A 23,439-nucleotide genomic window follows, 5' to 3' on the forward strand; every position below is an offset into this window, starting at 1 on the left:
ACACCTTTATCAATAGTCCCAGATTGGGCTTCCTAAGTATGCTCTTGATCTCGGGCATGAATGACTCAAGTACTTCCCAGGCATGGTCTAATTTGAAACAACCTCTCGAAGGGGCGTATCCCCAATTGATAAAGGAAATAAAGACTTGTATTTAGAAATAGGCTCATGCTGACTGTGGTGGTGAATGCCTTTAATTCCAGCAGTCAAGAGGCAGAGGCAGATGCAGGAGCATTGCTGTGAGTTCCAGGCCAGCCAGAGCTGCACAGTAAAAGAGAAGGGAGGTCAGGGTGGTGAGGAGGGAGGGAAGGAAGGAAGGAAGGAAGGAAGGAAGGAAGGAAGGAAGGAAGGAAGGAAAGAAGGAAGGAAGGAAGGAAGGAAGGGAGGGAGGGAGGGAGGGAGGGAGGGAGGGAGGGAGGGAGGGAGGGAGGGACGGAAGGAAGGAAGGAAGGAAGGAAGGGAGGGAGGGAGGGAGGGAGGAAGGAAGGAGAGATGGAGGAAGAGAGATAAGGAAGGAAGGAGGGAGGGAGGGAGGGAGGGAGGGAGGGAGGGAGGGAGGGAGGGAGGGAGGGAGGGAGGGAGGGAGGGAGGGAGGGAAGGAGGGAGGGAGGGAGGGAGGAAAGGAAGGAAGGAAAGAAAGAAAATGCCCAGAATCACACAGAAAGCACCTTTGTTAACTCTCTCCAGTTGTTATAGATTTGCATAGAGTTGTGGCATGAGTGCGTGCTTGCTTGCTTGACAGATTGTGTGTACGTGCATATGTGCGTACATGAGTATATATTCATGTGTGGAACCCAGTTGACCTCAGCTGTCCTTGTCAATCATATTCCTTTTGACTCCAGGTCTCACTGAACCTGGGGCTTGCAGGGTCTGCTAATCTGGGAAGCCCCAAGAATCTTCCTGCCTCCTCCACCCTTCTAGTGCCCAGATGACGAGCACTCATGCTGAGCCCTGAGCTTTTGATGGGTGCAGGGGATCGAGCTTTTGTGGGTGCTGGAGATCGAATGCAGATCTTCCTGGCTAAGCAGCAAACCCTCACCAAGGAAGCCATCCCCTCAGACCCCGACTTCTGTCATTCTTAATCAAGACATGATAGAGACATCTTCTCCAAAGTGTTGGACATTGAAAGAGGCAGTTCCCCAGCTGGACAGTTCAGGAAGAGTCTTTGTGTCTAAGAGTCCAAGTGGCTGTAGTTGTCAAGCTCCTCCTTCAGAGGCTTTTATTAATGTGTTTGTGGCCAAATATTTAGTTTATAGGTTGTGTACTGGGAGGTAGGGTGCGAAGGGAGTAGCTAACTCTTATTATCCCGTGTGGGGATACAAACACTTGAAGGAAGGTTTGCTGGCTCCTGTAGAGTTGAGCCGACCCAGGACGCCCATCAACCTGGATGTTCATCACACAAAGCACGACTCTGATGGTCTTTCCCGATCACCCTCTTACTCTGACGTTGATTAGCTGCTTTTTTCCCCCCAGCCTGCATGCTTCAGTGACTTCTGTGAGCTTTTTCTTGAACTCACAGTTCCCTTCCTGTGCACCACGGTGCTCTTTGATTTATTAAGATTTGTTATTGCTTTGATGTTCTTGGTAGGAACTGCCCTTTCCCACCTTCTGGGTTATCAGAGATAGGTTTGTCCATCTGCGGCCTGATTCAAACAGATTAGGCCAGCTGACTTCTTTTTCCCCACTCTCATTACATAGCCCAACTGGCCTGTCAACCTCCCTTCATTTCCCAAGTGCTACCATCCTTCACTCGTGGCACCACACCTGGCTTGCCCTCCTCACTTCTGGTCTCTCAGTCACTCTTTGCTCCCCGCAATTCTTCAGAACAAACACTACCTGGGAGGTGCGTTTTGACGTCCAGGCCTTTCATTCGACCTTCAGGTCTGTGTGTAGAGGGTTTCTGGTATCCTTCCTCCACCCCATCGGTAGTCCTGCCATGGTCTGACTTCTGCTGTTTGCCACTACCCATGTTTCTTGTATGATTTTGTTTTGTTTTGTTCTCAACATGAAACCCCTTACGGTAGTCTTGGGCTGCCTTCGAGTCTCTTGTCTTCACTCCCTACGTGGCCGACATTTGCTGTCTGTGCACACGTATTTATTTTATCCTCGTTTCTCCCAGCCACATCTTTAATTTTCTTCTCTCCTGTTATTTCTCATAGAATATCCACTCCAGGGTTTGTTACAAGCCCCGTGAGTCTTCCTCCATCCATTAAATAAAAGTATCCAGATGGCTGAGGGCTGGAGTAGATGCTAAATCTCTCTGGTTGGCCTTGGCTCTGCCAGAGTCTCCAGCAGCCATCCAGTTCCCGAGAAGACAGAAGTTAATGAGCTGGGGAGAGAGACTAGGGGTGAGACCAGGACAAGGGAGCGGCATCTCAGCTCGGAGGAATCACTGACACCTGAAAGCGCCCCCTATTCCCAGGCAGCTAGAATGAGGATCTTAAAGCCCACAGTACAGTGACAGACCTACTCTAACAAGGTCACACCTAACAAGGCCACACCCACTCCAGCAAGGCCACACCCACTCCAGCAAGGCCATACCCACTCTATCCGGGCCACACCCACTCTTACATGACCACACCTTCTAATAGTGCCACTCCCTGGGCTGAGCATATACATACAAACCATCACACTGCCTAAGACCATCAGAAAACACATATATTTGCATCACGATTCAGTTACAGTCATGAGTTAGCAATGAAAATAATTTGATGGTTGGGGGCAGTTCCCATAAGTAATTAAAGGAAGAGCCACTGATCCAGACAGAAAGCCCAGAGGTTAGCTAGGCTAAGAGAGAAATCCCTGTGCAGTCCTCAGATCTCTCTTCTTCAAGAGGCCGTGGGGATGCTCCAGGCTCAGGACAACATGTCCGTCCCTCAGAGGCCCCCCACTGGCCCCACAATCCATTTTTCCAGCCACGTTCCAGGTGATAACGACTGCGTTATGGTTATGAGCATCGGAGAACATGGAGCTGATGGCAGGAACCAACCCTTTCCCTTTGGAAATGGACAGGCCACGGGCCATGAGTGTATTCCTTGCTTGGCTCCATGGAAGAGACTTGGCAAGTGTCCTTCAGTTGCTGGCACGTGGCTACTCCTCAGCCTGCTTTCTAATACTGTTGTCAGATGCAGCTAATGGCGCCTTATGTCATGGCTTCCATGTCTGTTCCAAACCAATCTCCATATCTCATTGGTCCATCTGCCTCTTTCTCTTTTCTAGCCAGGTAATGACTCACGCAAAGGAATTGGAAACCTTTTGAGTTGGACTGCTAATGTCCATAAGGGACTGGGAATACATATCAATTATATATAATATATATTATATGTGTATACATATGTATATATGCATGCATATATATATGTATGATTCAAAAATTGATGATAGGTGTTAGAGCACACTAATCGGCCAAGTTCTTTTATTGTTCCCAACCAAATAAATGCCTTAGTGCCTCCCGCCTGGATCTGTTGACACTCTTCTCTAGCCCTTGAATTCCCATTTGGTGGAAGGGCCTGCTCTTGGTCCTCGCGGTTCCCATGGTAACAGATGCCCTCCTCACTGAGAGGCAGTAGTGGGTGTGAGGCCACCTGCCGAGGCTCTGCTCTCATGATGGACCACAGCAGATGTCCCTTACAGCGTTCCTCTCACCCACCACAGGCTTAAACCACACGCTACTCCCAAAGCCACTGGGCGTACTAATCCATCAGCAGAAGCAGCCACACATGAGCGCTATGCTGGCCCTAGGTGCAAGGTTTCCTAGGGAGACTAGGGTGGTTACATTTCTGTGTCCGACTCAACACTTACTGGAAGGTGCACGTGGGCAAAGTACTGTGTAAATATTTAAAGATTTAAAAACAAAATTCTGACCAATAGAAAATGGTTATCTCAGGGCTGGAAAAATGTCTCAGTTAGTAGACTGCTTGCCCAGTGTGCATAAAGCCCTTGGTTTAATCTGGCATAAATCCGGCATGGAGGAGGTAGAAGTACGAGAGTCAGAAGTTCCAGGCCATCCTTGGCTATGTATCGAGGTGAGGGCCAGCTTAGACTATATGATACCCTATCCAATAATAATAATAATAATAATAATAATAATAATAATAATAATAATAAATGTATAATTCTGATAGGATATAAGCAGAATAATACATAGAAATATAATTATCTGTCTTATAAGTTGACATATGATAAACACCCCAGAAGGCAGTGTAGAAGGACAGGCCTTGCAAATGCACCTTCTTTCAAGATGCAACTGGGGGCCTATCTACTTGGCTGTGTCTGTGGATTACGCCTGGACAGAGAGGTCCTGTGTGTCACTATCATTCCCCTTGCCTCTTCTCCTGCCTGTTCTTGTGGCAGCCTTGTGATACCAGTGGCACCTTTTGGAAACCCACCAGAACCTACTGTCCTTCTGTGGAAACACTACTCTCTTCTCACGGCCTCTGAAGTAACTCCAGTCTCTGGACTGTGGAGGAAAGAAGCCGGCCTGCGTCCACCCATCACACTGGATTCCCCTGGCTCTGTCGTCTGGAGAGCTCCTGAGCTTTCTGCCTGGTGACTTGGAGCCCCTCGACACCAGGCAGCAAGAACACGGAGCCCCTTCCTAGAGGCCTCTTCTGCAGGCCTACACTCCAGCCCCCCTCCCCCCCCACACACACATACACATATCCTTTCACAGTCTCCAAGGAACCCAGCACATCTGTACCATTTTGTGACTCTGAAGTCCAGCATAACAATCCTGACCCTTAACCCAGTCTCTCTTATATATGCACAGGCCTACATACAGGTTCTGTGGTTGGCTTTCCTGAGACCCAGAAGTAGAAAACAGTTTCCACAGATGGGTGAGGATGAGCCACGGTATAAGCAGAGTCTTCAAGGGACTGTTCCATGGCCTACTTGTAAGAGAAAGTGGGCCAGTGCACCTGTAACACACAGCCTCGTTGGGCTGGTTAGATCTAGTCTGGAATTTCAGGCTTGAGGGGGTAGGACAGGGTCTGTGTGTAGCCTAGGCTGGTCTCAAAGCTGACATCCTCCTGCTTCAGCCTCCCATGTGGTAGAATTTACAGGTGTACACTACCAAAGCTCAGCATTTTCATACATTTTTTTAGTGTGTGTGTGTGTGTGTGTGTCTGTGTGTGTGTGTGTGTGAGAGAGAGAGAGAGAGAGAGAGAGAAAGAGAGAGAGTCACATGTACATGCCATAACTCAAGTGTAAATATCAGAGTGCAAGTTTCAAGAGTCTGCTCTCTCCTTTCACCACATTCAACCAAGGAATTGAACTCAGGTCATCAGGCTTGGCAGCAAGCCCCCTTGACCCAGTGAGCCATCTCACCATCTTTTAAGTTTTTGGTTTTTTGGTTTTTTTGGTTTTTTGGTTTTTTGAGACAGGGTTTATCTGTGTAGCTCTGGCTGTCTTGGAACTCACTCTGTAGACCAGGCTGGCCTCAAACTCAGAAATCCACCTGCTTCTGCCTCCCAAGTGCTGGGATTAAAGGCATGTGCCACCAGTGTCTGTTAAGTTTTTTTTTTTTAAAGCCCTTTCTTTTTCTTTCTTTTTTTTTTTCTTCAGAGATGGTAACTTCAGTGTGGCTGAGGTAGAAGGTGGAGTCTATCTCCATTGCTGTCTCATCTCCCACGCTGACCTTGAAGTTATAAAGAAAAAAAAAAAAAAAGGAAAACACAGCCTTGCTATTATCGTGGGACTCAAGGAAGGGCCTTGAGCAAATGTGTTAAAAAGCTCCACTTGATTCCCAAGAGACAGCCCTGGGTTTCCCAGGTCCCCAGAGGCCTCTAGAGAGCATAATGTTATTTAATTATTTTTTTTTTCTCATCAAAACAGTTCACTGAACTTAAAATACTGTAGATAGAGGTGACAGTTCTGCTGGCTTTGATGACTCTTACCCTGGAGATAGCCCACTTGAGCAGCCTTGCCTGGAAGATCCAGTCTGGCCCTGAATGCCCCTTCTCTCAACGCTGAACCCATTCTCTGGTGCAGCAAAGATGTTCATCTTATATACAAGTCAGCCCAAGAATCCAGCCTGGCACCCTCTGCAGCATGGAAGCCAAGCTGTCTGCAGCCACAATTGTGCAACTTCTGGCCTTTCCCTTCTGTGCTTGTCAATAATAGAATGTCCCTAGTTGTTCTTCAGAACAGACTCCGCAAATACCAGACTCTTTGCTCTGCTGGTATTTTTGCTGGCTGTTGACCTAAACGATTGTTTGTTTGTTTTTCGAGACAGGGTTTCACTGTATAGTCCTGGCTGTCCTGGAACTCACTCTGTAAACCAGGCTGGTCTTGAACTCAGAAATCTGCCTGCCTCTACCTCCCAAGTGCTGGGACTAAAGGTGTGTGCCACCACTGCCTCACTCTAAATGAATTCTTAAGGGTTGTTTGTTTCTCACAGGAACTTACCTGTGCACAGGGCCGACAGCTTCAAAGTCTGCTTCTAGGTATGCTACTCCCAGAAAAACAGTTTCAGGAGAGACAGAGGAAGTCATAATGAGAGAGCTATCACACCCCAATAGTGGTTGCTCCAAATTAGTGAAGGAGCCCATAGTTGAATGTCTTCAATGAACCCCACACTCCCTAAGGTCTGCGTTTCTTAATGGTTGAGGAGTCTCGTGGCCTCATCTGAACTCATTATGTGACCAGACACTGAGCTGCACCTTTTGGAAGCAAACAGGCCCACCTTGGGATTTCCTCTCAATTTGGAATCATGGAACCTAGACTCTAAGACTATGGTGGTCATGGTTGCTTGGGAGCCTGTTTTATAGGAAGAGATTAGGCACCACAGAAACTATCATATCAAAAACTTAGGGTGGGCAAGGTAACTGCCCTAGGAAGAATGACTTTAAGTAGATAGCAGAGGAGCTGAGGTCACATAGTTGTTGTTTTGCCCATGGCTGACAGAGAGAGATGGGGGGAGGGAGGGGGAGGAGGAGAGGGAGAGGGAGAGGGAGAGGACCAGAGGGTGTTGCAGAATATTTGATCACACTGTGAACTCTGAGATTATGTGGTTTACTAGAAAAAAAAAATGTTTCTTGTTTCTAGTTGGGATGTGATGTGGTTCAGCCTTGCCACACTCCTTTTATCCCTCTGGCTGGAATACAGACACACTCTTAGTACTCACCTTTAATCCCAAACAATGAAGGTGAAGTTAGTTTGTAAAAGGAAGCACCCATGTTTGAAAGTGATGTCTAATTGAGTGGCAGACAAAGTGACGAATCAGAGAAAGGTTTGGCAGAATAGGATCTGCCCAACTCTCACAAGAACAGAGGGTAAAAGAGAGGCTACTTAAGAGAGAGCGGTGCAGGGAGAAGGAAGGACAGCCAATTTACCAGCATCGTCTTACAGACACAGGTTGCAGAGAGAACAAGCTAGTCACAGGTGAAGACAGAAGGAGGCAGAGAATGAGAAGGAGCCAGAAGAATAGAACAGATTGCTACAATTAGTTTGCAGTCAAACAGAAACAATTCAGGAGAAGCATTCAGGAGAAGCCAAGAGAAGCCAGATTGAATCAGTCAGCTTGGAGAAGAGCTTCAGCCAGAAGAGCTGAGTTGAACCAGACAGCCAAGATGAGCTTATTCATCAGCAAGTCTCATACCATAGGCTAAAACCATTCTAGGCATAGATAAGATTGTACAGAGTCTACAAACTTCCAGGACTAGGCCTAGGTCAACAGAGGCAGCCTCAGAGATGACCATTACATCTGGCGAATAAGAATTACTTTTACAAGAGGGCACACTAAAGAAAGGCTTATGGAAGAAGTATATTGCACATTAGCACACAGCTAAATTCTAGAGATGTAAGTTATTGAGTTAAAGAGGTGGGCGTTTGGAAGGTGTAAGCTTCAACTAAGAAGAAATAAAAACTTAGACTACCTTAGCTCTCAGCATCTGATGGTCAGGGAGCAGAGGAAACTGGTCCATGGAAAAGAATGGTAGTTGGGAAATCTTGTAGAGGTGATGTCTAAAAACAGTTGTAAGGAATAAATAGACCTTGACAGGCAAACAAGATGTAAGGGGAAGGGGATAAGAGGGATTGAGACCTGTAAAGTGCTCAGTTGGACCCCAGTCTGGTCCCAAAGAGCACTTAGAACACAGGGAAGCCATGGTGGGGGAGGGGGGAGGAACACAGTGTTAATGTCTGCTGATGCTGTAACAAACTACCAAACAGTCAGTGACAGGAAACAGCACACACTAACCCACCAAGGTCTGAAGTGGGAGTCTTTCAGTTTAAAGCACTGTCAGGTTCCGTCCTTCTAAAGGCTGGTGAAGAGAACGGCTCCTTATCCTCTCTGGTTTACAGAGCTTACCTGTGCTCCTAGGTCTCCTGCCCTTTTCCTTTCTCCTCAAGGCAAGCAGAAAAGCAACTTTGTAGTTCTCTCCTGCCAAGGATCTCCCATTTGCTTCTGTCACATGTAAAGCATCCTTGAAGCCACGTTGGGTGGCACGTGACTTTAATCCCAGCACTCAGGAGGCAGAGGCAGGCAGATCTCTTGAGTTTGAGGCCAGCCTGGTCTTGAGAGTGAGTTCCAGGACAGCCAGGTCTAGGCAGCAATGTGCAGGCTATGCAGGGCTATGCAGAAATGTGTTGTACATTAGCACACAGCTGAACTCTAGAGACGTTTCTCAAAATAACAAAACAAAACAAAAGCACACAGAGCTTACCTCGGGTTCAAAAATGAGCCACCTTCGTTTCTTCTGTGGCTCTAAGTGTTCCACACTATGGAACAAAATACATTCAGAGGGACTAAGACATGGCTATCCGAGGCTGTTGCTCTCCATATGATGTACGCCATGCAGGAAGCATAAAGTGGTCTCACCAAGAGGAAGAGTTGTCACGGTCCACCAACACTGTGTGGAAAAGATCCAGCGTCCAAGGAAGGCCAAAAATTGCCGATTTATCCAATTTATGTTGATTGCCATCCTGACAGGTTTTAGAATCTCCCTCTGAGCATGGCTCTTAGGTTGAAAAGACCCACGTGAAAACTTAGGCAGCCTCCATTCTATGGATGGGCTGGAGTCTCAGAATAGAAAGCAGAAAGTGAGCTGAGAACCAGCCTTTCTCGTTTCTCTCTCTCTCTCTCTCTCTCTCTCTCTCTCTCTCTCTGATTCTCTCTCTCTCTCTCTCTCCTCTCCTTAACTGATAATACAATGAGGGCCAGCATTCATCTCTTTCTCTCTCTGATACAATGTGTCCAGCTGCCACTGCAGTCATGCCTTCTCCACTGTGACTGACTATCCTCTTAAACCGTGATTCAAAATAAGCCCTTCCTTCCTTCCTTGAGATGGATTTGTTGGTGTTGCTGTTGTTGTTGTTGTTGTTGTTGTTGTTGTTGTTGTTGTTGCTGCTGCTGCTGTTGTTGTTGTTGCTGCTGCTGCTGTTTTGGTTTTTTGTTTGATGGTTTTGTTTGGTTTTGGTCAGGCATTCTGACATAGTAGTGGTACTAGCATCAGAGTTCTGGCAGTTTTCATAACAAGTGTGTTCCTGGTAACTGCTGCTGGATAACAAGTCACACACACACACACACACACACACACACACACACATACACACCAAGCCTGCTGTCTTTAGGACTCTAAGGACCTGTTCTTTTTCAAGATTCCATCACTCCGAGCACAGGCGCACTTGTCCTGTGGGTCTCACCTGGCTCATTCACAAGACTCCTTCTACTTGGAGGGTCAGTGAAGCTGGAAGATCTGCATAACCTTGGGTATAGCCCCTGCAGGACTAATTTGATGGTTCTTGGGCTCAGGCTGGGCTAGCAGCCTTAGCTGATGTCCTCAGGACAGTGTCCCAGTAGCATGATGGACCTGCAGGACCCTAGTACCTGAACTCATTCCACAGCAAGGTTAGCCCAAGTTCAAGAAGAAGGGAAATGGATTGCTCCTGCTGCTGGGGACACTGCAGTACTGCCTCACATCATGAAGTGCTGGCTTTAAAGATAGAAATGCCACACTGAGGGGTGCGCTATGGCATTTGAGATTGGAGGGGTAAGGGTTCCTGATGACAGCAGTATCCAAAACTCAGCCAAAGGAATGAATGATTTGAGTGGAATAAGGACCATAGATCCTGAACTAAGAAAGCTACAAGGCTGGAGTATAGAACATCTAATAGAGCAGAGATGGAGGCAAGCAGAGAGGAATGGCCTGTGGTCCAGATCATGACAGTAACGGTTGGGAAATTCTGGGATGATCACACCGCTGACATGGTTCTGGAGACCATGAGGACCATAACCACAGCAGGAAAGTCCATTTCATGAACAAGTGACACTCAGCACCCAGAGCCACTGTTCTTCAATCGCCAGCTACCACCACATCAGCCCATTTACTTGCCAACTGTCAAGTAAACTCACCACTTCTGACATCCAGACAGAGTGGGTAGATGCTTCAAGGCATATTAGCCTCCAGGTCTTCCAAGTTTGTTCAAGGAGGAAACGTAGTAACGGAGTCACCAGGGTTTACATCTGCCGTTTCTGCTGTTTCCTGTCTCATCTTCTCAGATATTTATCTAATGGCAAAAGAGTACTCACAGAGATGAGCAAGATTTACCATTGTGGAATGTATTAACTCTGCTAAATGGATACTATTTTATTTACTGAAAATAAGTAAAAATCAGAGAGCAGACAGCGATCACCCAGAACTCGCTCAACCTTGAACGTGTAGATATGAATAGACCGAAACCCATTACAAGGAGACAGGGGTCAAAATAGCTTGTTTCGCTCTTGCTTCCAGGAATGGGTGTTTATGTGTAACTTGTAAGCTGCTGACTTGCTGGGGTACTGGGGTGGCATAGCTGCCTCTCTGGCTGTAGTTTTGAATTCTTACAATACTTTTTGGATCCTCATATACATAAGAAAGCTGCGTGCTCTGGATGAGATATTCAGGGTGCTGGGGAGTTCGGCCTTGCTTACTGAAAACTCCACCCTGCTGATCACTCTGTCTTATCCATCATCCCCTCCCGTTCATGGGAATCAGGATGCTTCCATCCTAAATAGGTTGCTGGGATTAGAAAGCCAGCAATGGGTGTTATCTTGACCTCTGATACTCACTGTTTTTTATTTCTTTTAGAATTACATAAATAGGTCCTAAAATTAAGGACAATCTTGGCAGTAGGAGCCTGAATATGAAACATTAAGGGTTTCTGACCACCTCAAAGACACATGTAAAAACCAACATGGTTCTTTATTTCACCAACATATTGTGATCCACATGACTGGGGGGGCTCCTCTTCAGAGTTAGCTATCAGAATGAGTTCGCTAGCTGACAAAACCAATTCCATATTTTTTTAGTTTCCTGTGATGTCCCTAAATTCAAACATTCCTCTAAATTATCTTTAAAGCAATCAAATCCCCCAGCAAAGACAGATATATTTTTTTTCTACCTCTCAGGACGTTCAAGGCAATGTACCTTGGTTTCAAAGTTACAGGGCTTCCAAATGAAGCCAATTTACAGTTTCACCCCAACACCCTTGGCAACCTCACCAGGATGTGTCAAACAAACACTTCCATTCTGACTCCTTTCAGATTCAGGTCAGCTACTCCTCATCTTGAGTTTACATTCCTTCATCTCCAGTGAATTATCCTTGAGTTAGTGCTTGTAAAAATCCTTCCCTTGGAAAAATCCAGTTCTCTGTCAGGATTAAGTGTGTGGGTTTACCTCTGAGGTTGATGTTAGCTTTCTACAGGACTCTGTTTTTAATGTTGTCTAAAAGAACCTGTCTTCCTCATCACAGAATCCCCTGACCATACCCAAGACTTACATATCAATCTACTCAGCTCTCAATGAGTGTAGGAGATGGATTTTGCCACGATTTCCTCCAAACAGATGGGAAATAACGATGCCCAGGAAGTAAACCTCACCGAGGGAAAGGAAAATGGGTAGCTGGGATTCAAACTCACTCCATCTCAGGCACCAAGGTTCTACCCTCACCATGTTGGTGACCGAGTCCCATGAGTCTTGATCATGAGTCTATCCCAGCCATTGGGCCCATTTAGGAATTTTATCTTTGGTCTCTCGACACAGGTGATAATCCCTGGGGGGTCCTGAAGAATCGTCCATCCAATGACAAAAGCAAGCTTCTGCCACATTTCTTTCTGTTAGACAAGGGAATAAAAATGCCATTGAATCTTAAGACAGAATCTTAGGGGCCACCACACCAGGCTGGTCATCAGGACTGGACTTTTATTTTTGTCCTCAAGATGTTTGGGGGTGTTTTTGTTTTTGTTTTTGAATATGGGCAAGTGGGGAATGGCTGTCTATTTTCAGCCTCCTGGTCCTACGCAAACCACAAGTCAAATCCTGACCCAAACCACACCCCTGCCCCCTCAAAGCCTTCCTGAAAAGCCAGACTCCAGCCTTAGCCTCAGCTTTCACAGCTGCCAGTGACGACGCTGTGGTCCTCAGAGAGACAGCCCTTTCAAAACGGCTTCACCTTCAAGCAAGACCCAACTGTGAGAAGACAGTCTGTGCATTGATGGGTACCCTCTGTCTGTTGACTTTATCCTGTAAAGGATGATTTTCTGCAAGCCAGTTGAGAACAGCTCTACTGGATGGCAGTTAGGTATAAGGCTCTTTCCTCTGAACATTTTTTTTTTCTTTTGGTTTCAGTTTTGGATTTTATGTTTTTAAGAGGGTTGGGGGGGTCGGTTTGGGGTTTTTGTTGTTGTTGTTTGCTTTTGCTTTTTTGTTTTTGGTTTGGTTTGGTTTTTGTTTTTTTTGGTTTTGGAGTTGTTTGTTTTTAACCACAGCTGGTAAAATAATTACCAGCTCTGAAACTGGCCAAGTGACCAGTTTGCTCAGGTTAGACTTCCTCAAAGGGCCAGTTAGGACTCACAGAAACCTGACAGCCTCCTGCCCACAGTAAAATGATTGCTCTCCTCTGTGTGGAGAGCCCAGTTCCACAAACCGTAGCTGTGACAACAGCAGCTCTTCTTCTTTCTCTTGAGACCCTGCTCTTTTGGTTTCTTCCTGTGTTTTGTTTGGTTTTGTTTTGTTTAGACGCAATATTAGTACGCAGCCCAGGCTAGCCTTGAGTTTACACTCCTCCTCCTTTAACCAGACAAAAGCCAGAATTATGAGCCACCACACTGGATCTGCAACTGTTTCTTCACACACTCACACACACATGCACATACACATATGCACACACATGCACATGCACACACACACACAGGAATGCACACCCATGTACTCATATGCACACACACACACACACAAATGCACACCCATGCACTCATACATGCATGAACACACACATACACACACACACACATACACACACACACACATTGGTATTTCAGGGAATTCTCAAACGCTTTGTCTTTCTGGTAGTGTTGGCCTGCACCCCGTGCTCCAGATTCCTTGATGGAAACCTTGAAGGGAAGGGCATGCTCTCTCTTGTTGTTGTTGTTGTTGTCTGTTTGTTTTGTTTTGTATAGTTAGCTCTGGTGAGCTCCCCAGAACTCATTGTTGTGTCAATACAGTGACCATAAACAGTGAGTGAATGGACTCAAGTTAATTTCATTAGCACGTCATAATCTGACCCAGAGCTTCACATTGTGCAGTTCTGTCAGCCTTTGCTTTGATTTTCTTTGTCATCGTCACCTTAGCCTTTATGAATTTGCGTGTGGCTTCCCAATGCCAAACACTGGGCAGTTTAAAGACTGTGGCAGCCAAGGCCAGGCGTCAAAGCTGAACCTTACAGGTGACCAGGATCGCTAGCTGGCTAACACGTGTGGCTAGTGAGCCTGTGGCTGCATGCCAGCAGTCTCTGAACGGGTCTGCAATAGGCAGGTTATGTCTAGAGAAAAGCCAGGAGAAAATAACACGTTCGCTGGAGTAAACTGTTCAGGGTCAAAATAACAGTGTGGTGTTTTTGTTCTAGTGTGAGATATAAAAAGAAAGCTTGAGTTTCCCTTCCAAACTTCTTGCCCGTGCCCGGGCACCTCCAAGGACGTGACTGGACAGAGGCAAACAGTTGCGGGTTGCTGTAGGAAGCCTCGGCCTCTCTAACACAGCATCCACTGTCCTCTTACAGAGCTTTGTAAATGGACTCTGATATGGACTACGAACGACCCAACGTTGAGACCATCAAGTGTGTGGTCGTGGGCGACAATGCCGTAGGGAAGACGCGCCTCATCTGTGCCCGGGCCTGCAACACTACCCTGACACAGTACCAGCTACTGGCCACCCACGTGCCCACCGTGTGGGCCATTGATCAGTACCGTGTCTGCCAGGAGGTAAAGTCTAACAGGTTTCTCCTCAGCCTCACAGCCATTCCCGGGGCCAGCGTCAAAGCTGAACCTTACAGGTGACCAGGATTGCTGTCCTCCTCCTCAAGGACAGAAAAGGCTGTCCTTGAGGAGACCCTGCCTCCTCAAGGACAGAAAAGGCTGAACCAAATACTAATTGGCCTGTGATGGTGGCCCAGACCTCCAAGACCAGTGCTCAAGAAACTGAGGCAGGAGGATGGAGAATTTTAAGACTAGCTTGGGCTAAAGAGAAGATAGGAAGGAAGGAAGGAAGGAAGGAAGGAAGGAAGGAAGGAAGGAAGGAAGGAAGGAAGGAAGGAAGGAAAGAAGAAAGGAAGGAAATTTTAAAAGAATACTTTGGCCATCACTGTTGTTTGCTCTTTATTAGTCTGATTAAAATAAATAAGGCAGGTGGCTATATTGCAAATGTAAAGCAGAAGTGACCTGTTTGGTTGGGGGGAAGAAGGGGGAAGCAAAGCAAAGGACCAACCTGAGGGTGTGGCAGTGGAATAGCAAAGGAAGTTTGAGTCATATGGAGACGGTAAATTAGGAGTTGTCTTGTGTCCCACTAGATGGTGGAAAGGCCCGAGGAGATGCTCCTGCAGAACACGTGAACATATCCCTCCCTCCCTCCTGCCCGCCCACTCCTCCCCTCTCACGCTCTTCCTTTCTGCCTCCTACAGGTCCTGGAGCGGTCCAGGGATGTCGTCGATGAAGTGAGCATTTCCCTCAGGCTTTGGGACACGTTTGGAGATCACCACAAAGACAGGCGGTTCGCATATGGCAGGTAAAACAAGGCCGGGGACACGGGTGGTTCTGCGGGGCTTCCTTTCCCTATCCAGAAAGGGTTAGGAAATCAGCTGCAACCAGATGGCGCAGTCTTGCAATGTGCCGGGCTGTGTCTAGGAAAGGAATAAAGGGACAGCGTTGTTTCCTGCTGAGGAGGACAAGAGTCCCCCTTGTCACTCGGAAAGTCCAGTTTGGAAACCCCGAGCTTAGCCAAGCAGAGAGGTTTGTGAGACAAGTATCCGTCTGGTCCTCCAGTTCAGAGTCGCATTACTGTTTACTTCCATCTATGGCCATGGCTCTCCTTTAGAACGTGTTACCTGGAAAAAAAAAAGTTTCTTATTTCAATTTGAAGGTCACTTGTGAAAGAAAGAAAAGCATCCAAGAAGCCCTTCTTGGGGCATGGTTCCAAAATGAAGGGAAACATTTATGTCTGGTGGTTTTGTTTTTTGTTTTTGTTATTTTGGGGATGTTTTTGTTTTTGTTTTTGTTTTTTCATTCAAAGAGAAAAGGAAAAGCCCAGAAAGGGAAGATAAACCCGGGAGGAAATTTACATGGTTAGGAACAAAGTCAGAATGCCTTCGGCTGGCAGTCAGCACTGTCTTAGTCACTATCGCCCTATACAGGCTCTCTGAGGACTCTGTTCCTATGGGAGGCGATTCCCAATCCTCCTCCATTGTAAATTGATGGGTACCATTTCTGTTAGACTGGGGAAGCATTGTTTGATGGTCCTTCATTAACATCCAACACCACGTGACTGCAGAGAGCCAGATGACACACTCCCTACTAGCAATAAAGATAAATATTCTAGAAGCTTCCCTACTCTCCTGTCCTGGGAGGTCCCTGACAAGCCACTCCCATAAGTTTGAACCTTGCTCTTCCTCCGGTGACAGGAGACAGGTCAGTTTTGTTTTTAACGTGCTCTGTAGCCTCTCTTCTCTATTTTTAGTCAGAGCAGCCAACAGCAGTGATGGCCTAAGGATTCTTTCAATTTCTTTTGTTTCTTTTCTAAATTTAATTAATTATTTAAATTAATCATCTGTATGTATGCATACAGTAGGAAAATGTGTGGATATCAGGAGACAATTTGCTAGGCTTGAATGTCTCTTCCCACTCTGGGGAGTGGGGGAGTGGGGGAGGGGGTACTACAAACATCACGGACTAGGCCTCAAGTGCCTTTAGCAGCTGAGGCATTTTCTGTGTCATTTCTTTCCTGAGAGGGAGTCCCACCCTATAGGCCATGTTAGCCTGGAATGCTCCATCCCCCTGCCTCAGCCTCCTGAGTACTGGAACAACAGGCCCGCTAACTTTATTGGTGTGTCTAAAATAATGAGATAGACTGTTGGAAGCATCTGCCTTGCTCCTGCGAAGTTCATATGACTTGGGGGAGGGGCTGAGAATCTTCGATTTAGACCGGCCTGTTCAAGGAGACTCCAAAAAGAAGGGTGCAGAAGCAAACGTAATTTCTCATTAATTTGCTCTTTGATAAGTTTATATGTGTACTTAGGTGCTCTGACTACCCTCAACCCCATGGGCTCTATCACCCTCCCTCCTTTAAATACTCCTTCCCAGCATAAACCTTCATTGGTTTGTTTTGTGACCCACTGAGTTTAGCCAGGGCACATAGGTCAGCACGTGGGGATTGAGCACCCCCCAACTCCATGTCTGACTCCAGCGCAGGCCCAGCTCCACATACCTGTGCAGGGTGCATGCATGTCACCACATGCCATGTGGAGGTTTGGGGAGTCGGTTCTCTCTTCTTATACCATATGGCTCCTGGAGATTGAACTCAGGTCATCAGGCTTAAAGGCAAGAAGGGTTTTTACTGGCTGAATCGCCTCTGTGCCCAGCCCTCTCTTATGTTTCTGGCCCTTTTTTAGAAATGATCCGTGAACATTTAGACCATCCACGATATCAATGTCTTTTGAGGGAGATTGGGGGGCAGGGGGGCGAGACGAAGCCATCCCTTGATACTTTTCCTCAGCACTTCAAATAGCCTTCTCTCTGATTTCATCATCAAACATCATGATTTTAAAGCCCCACCCCCACCCCCATAACGGAATGTTTCATTCTAGTAGCTGGCAAGGTAGATAGACGCTTTTCCTTGAATGTCCTAAGGGTTTTGATGTTGTTTGGGTTTGGTTTGAGTTTGAGGTGTTCTGTTTTATTTTGTTTTGTTTTGTTTTTCTTTTCCCACTAATGTTTTTTTTTTTTTTTTTGGTGTTATCTCAAGGGTTTTCTCTCTTGTTTTGCTTTGGTTTTTTTGCCTCACATTGTTCTACACACACAAAAAGAGAATAAATAGACCCACCTACATGCCCCAAACAAGCAGGTCTAGAACTATGGTCTTAAAGAAGCATCAGTTGGGAATGAAGTCTTTGAAGAAAGGAAGGGTGGGCAAAACTGGGATGAAGGACTTTTAGAATCCCAGTCCTAAGGAAGTACCCGGGCAGGAAGAGGCACCGGATGAGCTCAGCGAGGTATCCGAGTAGATCAGCCGACTGCTTCTGATGCACGTTTGTGTTTGAGACAACACAGTGTGACGTGGCCAGCTAAGCAGAAGCTATAGGTGTTTTGCTCTTGTGAGACTTTGACTGCCCCACGACCTCACAAGTGTACAGTGGGCCTTGCCCTGTCCCACCCCCACCCCCGCCCCCCAAGCTAGGGTTACCTGTCCTCTCACTCCCAACAAAGCAAGCTGTTCTTTTCCTGGGCCTCAACCAGCTCGGGGTCCATTGCTCTGAGCACCCTCATAGATTCTGTCACCTGCACCCTGTTACCACTGAAACAGAAACAAGAAGCACACCTACTTGGGCCCTTGGTACCCTAAAGGGGCCCTCCTGCTGCCTGCCTGATTTTACCTTGTACTTCCTCAGTCACTACCCATGCCCACAGCCTCCTGGCCTGCTGCCACAGACCCCACTCACCTCAGGAGAGACTTAGAACCTAGAAACCTACCCCTACCCCATCTCTGCCACCAGCGTCTTCTAGAAATGCTTACTATGTGACGCCATATTGATTCGGTGCCCTGAAGGCTACACTTTGTGGGGAAAATTTGGTAGCACATTTTGATGCTCTCTATTCAGCCAATTCTCTTTCGTGCTATATAAGAGAGCTGTTTAACTTCCTAGTGGCTTCCCTTTTTTGTTTTATTTGCGGAAGAGAAAGCACAATTGCCACTTCAGCTAATCACTTTGGTATAGAAACCTACTTTGGTGGGTGTGTGTGTGCATGCATATGTGTGTGTGTGTGTGTGTGTGTGTGTGTGTGTGTGTGTGTGTGTGTGTGCACGCGCGTACAGAAGCACTCAGAAATCGGAAGAGGATGTTGGCTCCACTAGAACAGGAGTTCCAGATTGTTGTGAGCAGAGCACCAAACTCAGGTCCTCTGTACGCATAAGAAGTGTTCCTGTGCACTGAGCCATGCATGTCTCCGTCCCTAAACCCATTTGTTTTGTTTGGTTTGTTTTGGTTTTGCTTGTACTTATGTTTTAACTGTACTTGGTGTGAGCCACAGTTCAACAGGATAAGCAACCCGCCGTAAACTTTGAGGCACTCTGCCTGCATGCCAAGGCATTTGGAGCCTTGTTAAAATAATTAATTGCATTCCCAGGGAGACAGTGAGAGAAACCAGACTCATGTCAGGATGCCTCAGGAGACCTCAGTCCTGGCTTTCTCTGCTTCTCAACACAAAGGAAGCTCACATGTTACTCCTCCAGTACTCCCTGCACAGAAGGGTCTGGTTTCTAGAACAATCCAGCAGGTCTAGTAGGAATCAGGGACAGGCAGCTGGCCAACTGGAATTTGAAAACTTTCTAACTTGGTTTAACTGTACACAGAAGGCCACTGCTCTCCGTGGCTTACTATTTAACCCTATACCCGCCCCCTACTTTCCCAACTAGAAAAGATAGCTCCAGTGTATCAAAGGTCTTCCTAGATCTCAAACAACGTGGCATCTCAGCCAACACCAGATAACCCATCTGCCTGGGGAACCCTAAGAGGCAGGTGGTCTCCACGCCACTGGTGAGGAACTGCCTCCGCTCCCAGTCCTGTGTTTCAAGGGGCAGTCTCGCCTGCAGCTCTCCAGGACTCCGGGGGCTCCGTTGCATCTCCATCTCACTTTAAACAGGGTGCAGCTGAAAACGACCCCACCTTAGAGAGCAAAGTACTTGTCTGTTCTTCCGTATTTGTGCAATTGTTGACTGGAGTTATTGCCCACAGTTTACCTTCTGGCGCCTTTGCCCTCAGGAAGGCAAGCCACCCATCCCAGCACAACAGCTGGTGGGGTCTTCCTCCCGCCTCCCCAGCACCATCCACTTTTGGATGAACTTTTAAAGTTCTTCTCTGGATCTTTTCAAATGTCAGGAACAAAACCATACATAGTAACCATGACTGTCACCGGCCGTTCTTTTCTTGGCAACAAAGAGCCCCTTAAAGGGATATATCACTCATCTCTGAGAACGATAGGTCACACTTTGATACTGGGCATCTGAAAAAGGACAGCAAATGGGATGAGTTGTGCCTTTAGGAAGGCACATGGGACACTCGATCCCTCTCCTCCAAGCCAAGCTCATGGAAGTAACTGCAGTTGTCACTGTTTCCTTGGCTCATCTGCCCCAGGGTCAGGTGATGCTAAAATCCTGTGATGCTAAAGGTGTTGGCAGCAGCTCCAACATAAGCTGAGCAGCCCTGGATGCCTGAGCTGCTGCCCAGAGTCCTTCATATTCTATCTAGCAGCCTTGTTGTCGTGGTGACCCTGCAAAGTAAGCTCATTTCACAGTTGAGGAAGCAGCTACAGGAAGAGCCAAGGTCAGGCAGCTGCGACGGAGCTGAGCTGAGTTTTCCTTCCTGGTCTGGCAAAGAACTGCAAAGCCCACATCCCGCCACTCCCTCCTCATTCGTGGCTGACAGCATGGCTAGGTGGCAGACTCTCTGGCCACCTCCTCCTGGTCTCATATGTCTCTCACTGTCTGTGTGGACAATGAAAACCAGCATTCTCCCATCTCTCCAGCTGGGATGCTCCAGGGCTTCATGAAGTCCCCTTAACCCGCAGCAGATAATCAGACTCTTTGTATGTGTCCCTAAGCAGCCAACTGTGAAAGCTTTAAATGTGTGTGTGTGGTGTGCATAAATGTGTATGTATATATGTGTATGTGGTATGTATAAATATGTATGTATATGTGTGTGTGGTGTGTATACATGTGTACATATATATACACATGTGTGTATGGTGTAGATAAATGTTTATGTACTATATGTGTGTATGGTATGCATAAATGTGTACATACATGAATATGTATGTGTTGTGTACATAAATGTGCACATATATATGTATATGTGTGTATGGTGTAGATCAATGTTTATGTATATATGTGTGTGTGGTGTACATATGTGTATATGTGTGTATGGTATGCACAAATGTATACATACATATGTATATGTGTGAATGGTGTGCATAAATGTGTTTGTGGGCATTTGCACAGAGAGGCCTGAGAGTGGTGTTGGGAACCTCATTCCATCACTTTCAGCTGACTCTTCGAGGCAGGGTCTCTCATCAGATCCAGAGCTCACCAACACAGCTAATCTCCCTAGTCAATTTACTCTAGGGAATCCCTGGGCGCCTGTTTTCTGAGTGCTGGGATTACCATCAAGCACCCACACCCATGTGGCATTTGCAAGAGTTCAGGGTATCAGTACGCCATCCTCCATATTTTAAGGCAAGCATTTTACCCACCAAGCCATCTTCCTGGCTCTGAAGAAGTGGTAATTCTAGATAATTGGGGAGGGGGCTTTTTTTCCCTCCAAAACAGTTAACTGAGCAATTTAGAACCACCATAATTGCCCTCCTCACTGGCAGTTCTGTGCATTATTTACAGTCTAATTGGGTTCATTTATAGCATGATGCATTTCTATACAGATCTCTCTCAGGCTCTGTTTGCCCCTACGAGGAGTACAGTGTGTGTTTTAAATGATAACATTAATCAGAGCTGCGGTTTCTGGGTGTCTGTTTAGATAAGATGGCTTGGGTTTCGTGTTAAAAGTCCATGAAATCAGATATAGCTTGGCTACACTCAGTTTCCAGTGCCTCATGGAGGCTCTCTAAAATATTCAAGACTCTGTTTGCCCAGGGTTTATGTCTTTGCCTAAGCTTATGGCCAATAACAAGAGAAACGTGAAAAGACAATGGGCACATCTGTCATCAAGTCTTCTGAGTTCGCCTATCCTGTCCAGGAACATTCTGGGTAATTTCAGAGTGGCAGACAGCCTGTTCTACCACAGATATGTCAGGAGAAGGTTGGCTGGGGTCAGGACAAAACAAAATGAATGAGTACCTTGGACTGAAAATATAGTTTTAGGGACAGAGTTATCTTTAGTTTGCTTTCTCTCTCTCTCTCTCTCTCTCTCTCTCTCTCTCTCTCTCTCTCTCTCTCCTGCCTCAAGCTCACCGGGGCTCTGCTCCTGATCTAGCCTTTGTTTAAAATGCGGATGCCTTATTGACTATGGGTTTATTTTAATTTTTTAAAAAGTATTAATAATCTGGGTTGCTGAATATTTTGGTTATTCTCTGAATTTTGTATCCAGATACAGGTGATCTGTGCTCTGCTCCAGTCCCCTAGCCCTGACAGCAGGCTTACAAACAGACACCAGATAGCAAAGGAAAGGCTATATGGAATGTCACCCAGCACATTCCTCCCACATGGTTGTACCAAGGGGGTCTATTAAGTTATTACAGCTTGTGCCTGAAAGCACTGTGTCTTATAGCTCCTGCAACCCAAGGAACTGAGCTCTACTGTGGCCTTAGAACAAGAGCCCAGGTCTGTGAACCCAGACCTCAGCAGGGTGATTCTCCTAAAGTTAGTTCTGGGATGAGATGAGCCAGCCAGTGCTGGCCAGTCCTTGAGTGGTCATGAAGAAGGTGCCCCCTTGGCCCACAGGTAGGTGGCTGCTCTTCAGGAACTGTCACCTCATTCCTTCCCAAGCCTCACAAAAAGGGAAAGACAAGAGCGAGAACTTCCGGCCAGTGGGCAGTGAGTAGCCAAGTGCAGATATTATGTGACCCCATAGCAGTCTACAAACTATGAGCTGGTCGCCTAGAGAAGATGGATGGGTTCAATCTTTCACTGCTGAGACAAATAAGCTAACAAGAGCAGCTTGAGGAAGGGAGACGTTTCTTTTGGCTCACACAGTCGAGGAAAGGATGCAGCCCACCCGAGTGGGAAAGCACGGGAGCATCAAGTGGCTACTCACGTCGTGCCTGCAGTCAGGAAGCTGAGGGCAAACAGGAAGTTGGGCCCGGCTACAGCACCTCAAGCTCCACCCCCAGTGACCCACTTCCTCCACCGCAAGCCCCACCTCCCAGTGACCCACTTCTTCCACACCTAGATGCACCCTCTCCTTCCAAAACAACCTCACCAGCTGGGGACTCACTGATCGAACAAGTGAGCCTAGGAGACTCGGTTCACATCCAAACCACAAGAAGCGGAGCAGATTACCAAACTGTTACACAAGGAAACTCAGGTGTGATGGAGAAGTTATCTTTAATTACGATCACGGTGTCAGGGGGAATAGAGGTGTCAGAACCGACCAAATTAAATATATGATAGATGGATATTGAAAGCTTAACGTATTTCAACTTTATCTCCATAAAGTTTAAGATGGGGTAGGGGTGGGGGAGCCTCGGGAGTTGATAAAGAAAATGGGATTTACAGACTCTCAAAGCTAAGGATAGGCCATCTTCCTCCTGTCACACAGAGCAAGGCTGGTGACTTCTCCCAGAGTGAGAGCCCCCAACCCAGAGGCTTGCTGCCTCGTCACAGGGGCCATGCTTAGTCTGTGTCCGTGTCCCTCTCTGTCGTAAGGTTTGTTTCTCTGGGTCCCTGTGACAAGGACATAGAAGACACTCAGTTCTATGAAAGAGGTTTCCCTCTCTTCTGTCCTCCTCAGCTGCCCACTTAGATGTGGGACATGTAGCAGAAATCTGGGAGCGGAGGGGTCGTGGGGGCACTGTGGGGTCTAACCTGCTGCCTTGTGTGTAGGGTACATCATTGCTTGTCTTTCCATCCCGGGTCTCCTTCTCTCTTTTAGAGCTTTGTCTTGCTCTAGCCAAACAAACCGTGTCACCAGAACTTGCCTCCTTCTCCTTGCTGTTTTAACTGGCTAGCATCATGGTCCTCGGGAATATTCTTAGAGGGTTATTTTATGGATAGGGATGACTTTGCCATCGATATAGATGATTTTTCCAATTAAAGGTTACTTCTTTCCTGGGTGTCACTTTCCTGGATTTTGTTAGAATAATTTCTACAACAGTTGTCAAGGTGCAAATGAGCAGAGATAATAATGGTCATGTGGTCGGGAAGGCTGTCACCTGGTAGCTTGGTCAGTAAAGTAGCTAGAGCCAAGAGAAGCCCC

At 46.9% G+C, this 23,439-nt stretch overlaps 1 protein-coding gene across 6 annotated transcripts in view; it reads left to right on the forward strand.

The window, feature by feature from the left end:
- Nucleotides 1-23,439, forward strand: part of Rhobtb1 (Rho related BTB domain containing 1) — a 129,585-nt gene that overhangs the window by 72,356 nt on the left and 33,790 nt on the right. For all 6 annotated transcript variants that reach the window (XM_029482899.1, XM_021173633.2, XM_021173636.2 and 3 more), the window contains 2 exons: nt 14,032-14,233; nt 14,929-15,032. In XM_029482899.1, the coding sequence (XP_029338759.1) occupies nt 14,042-14,233; nt 14,929-15,032 (296 nt within the window). In that variant the 5' untranslated portion in view covers nt 14,032-14,041. The remainder of the gene's footprint in view (nt 1-14,031; nt 14,234-14,928; nt 15,033-23,439) is intronic.

Source organism: Mus caroli, chromosome 10 (assembly GCF_900094665.2).
Source record: "Mus caroli chromosome 10, CAROLI_EIJ_v1.1, whole genome shotgun sequence".
Lineage (NCBI taxonomy): Eukaryota > Metazoa > Chordata > Mammalia > Rodentia > Muridae > Mus > Mus caroli.